The following is a 1,871-nucleotide window of genomic DNA, read 5'->3' on the forward strand; positions in this document are numbered from 1 at the left end:
TTTCAATAAAATTCTGAAGTAGGGCGTTGTTGAAAAATTTTCTGAGACATAGTGTTTTCAAACTGGCGGCCGAGATAGGTCGGTCTTCCACTAAGCCATCGATATATCAAACGCAGCACAGAATAGTCTATTCTATAAAGGAGCAACTATATTTAATTCGATTCCTTACGCTATAAAATATTTAATTTTTAACTCATTTAAAAGAAAACTATCTAATTGGGTAAACGAAAATTTTGTATAATCATCCTTAAAGACAAATGGAACATGTATATTTCTATACATTTTCGACATTTGAGAACAAAAAGTTCGAAACCTGAAAGATAAGTAACAAAAATCGAAACTCAGGTTTCAAGCTCGGTAATGTAAAAAAGACTTGTAAAAAACTAAATCAATTATAAATAACACTGGACTACGAAAAGAATTATGAAAGGTTCTTTTGACCAGATTAGGTGTTTCGCCAGGTTTTTTTTTTGAGGTTAAAAAAAATATTGACGTGATGGGTCAAAGCGGACCTCAGATCCGTGTTCAACGAATCCAAGAGCATGTACAACGATAAGGGGGTCGATTCTCGTTCTGTGATGAAGTGAAAAAAAGTTTTCATTTTCGTTTTCACAACTACTTTTCACTCTGCCTTTTCACAGACATTATTTTGCGATTCTGGTTTATGCTGTGAAAATCGTGTTCCATTACCACTATAGTCGTGAAACTTTTGCAACTGTGCTATTGAATTTTCGAAGTAAATGTCAAAGTTGAGGAAAACGTAAACAAAACATCTCGGGAATAATTATTTTATTAGAATTATCGCAAAGAATTCGAGACGAGCAATGGTAATAAAGGTGTACATTTTTTAAATGCAGTATATACAATTTAACGCATTATGTATTTCAGAGATAATTTGAGAGCCGACGCAGACATCGCGACGACCAAAATCCCTTTGAGATTACAACAGACGAGCATTTCATTGATTTATATCGGTTCCCCAAAGCTTTGTGCCTGGAATTAATTAATGAATTAATGCCATTTATGCCGAACTCGCAACGGAGACATGCTGTTCCGAGTCATGTAATTATTTTAAGCGCCCTGCATTTTTTTGCCACTGGTAGCTTTCAAAGAAGTGTGGGGCAAGACAGTTTATCTGCTTTATCCCAAACATCAGTTAGCAGATGTGTGCAAGTGGTGGCAACTGCACTTAATAACATAGCCCACAGACATATAAAGTTCCCAAAACGCGAAGACTTCCCGGCGCTCAAAATAAAATTCATGGAAAAATACCAGTTTCCTGGAATAATCGGACTCATAGACGGAACGCACATCAAAATATCAGCCCCGAAGAAAGAAATTGAGTATGTTTACTATTGCCGAAAGGGTGGGCACTCCAAGAACGTTATGATAATATGTGATGCTGATTATATCGTTTTGTCTGCTAGCGCTCGGTTCGGAGGTACTGCTCATGACTCATATGTATGGCGTCGCTCTCGAGCTTGCAGAGCTCTGGAGGAGCTTTATGAGGCGGATGAGCGCGATTTTTGGCTTCTGGGTGATAGTGGCTACCCACTACAGGTACAATTTATATTATTTTTCTTTGTTAAAGATCTAATGCTAATATAAATTTTAAATTAGCCTTGGCTGATGACACCAATTAGAGCGACATCATGTACCGCAGAAGAGCGCTACAATATAGTACACAAGTCAACTCGAGCTCTTGTAGTGTTGTCGCTCCGTGTAAGAAAACAGTCGAATATATCAAAACATCTGACGTTTATTCAAATAGTTTAAATTTGCGAAATCAAAGTTACATAAATTGTTTAAATATCTGTAAAATATATTAAGTTTAATACCATTTTAAATTACATTATTTCCTCTTGTCTTAC

At 36.2% G+C, this 1,871-nt stretch overlaps 1 protein-coding gene across 1 annotated transcript; it reads left to right on the forward strand.

Moving 5' to 3' along the window:
• The first annotated feature begins 914 nt into the window (after positions 1–914).
• On the forward strand, positions 915–1,824 carry LOC118734184 (putative nuclease HARBI1). The gene is made up of 2 exons (XM_036463934.1): positions 915–1,560; positions 1,621–1,824. Exons 1-2 carry the CDS (start codon positions 1,015–1,017, stop codon positions 1,774–1,776), a joined length of 702 nt encoding a protein of 233 aa, XP_036319827.1. The 5' UTR covers positions 915–1,014; the 3' UTR covers positions 1,777–1,824.
• The last annotated feature ends 47 nt before the right edge of the window (positions 1,825–1,871 follow it).

Source organism: Rhagoletis pomonella, unplaced genomic scaffold (assembly GCF_013731165.1).
Source record: "Rhagoletis pomonella isolate Grant_MI unplaced genomic scaffold, Rhpom_1.0 Rhpom_scaffold_00001, whole genome shotgun sequence".
NCBI lineage: Eukaryota > Metazoa > Arthropoda > Insecta > Diptera > Tephritidae > Rhagoletis > Rhagoletis pomonella.

What these genes read in the sequence shown, in the direction of transcription:
- LOC118734184 (XM_036463934.1), top strand. Translation starts at nt 1,015, where the DNA reads ATGCCATTTATGCCGAACTCGCAACGGAGACATGCTGTTCCGAGTCAT. An exon ending in ATAGTGGCTACCCACTACAG is followed by an intron (nt 1,561 to 1,620) that starts GTACAATTTATA and finishes ATTTTAAATTAG; the next exon opens with CCTTGGCTGATGACACCAAT.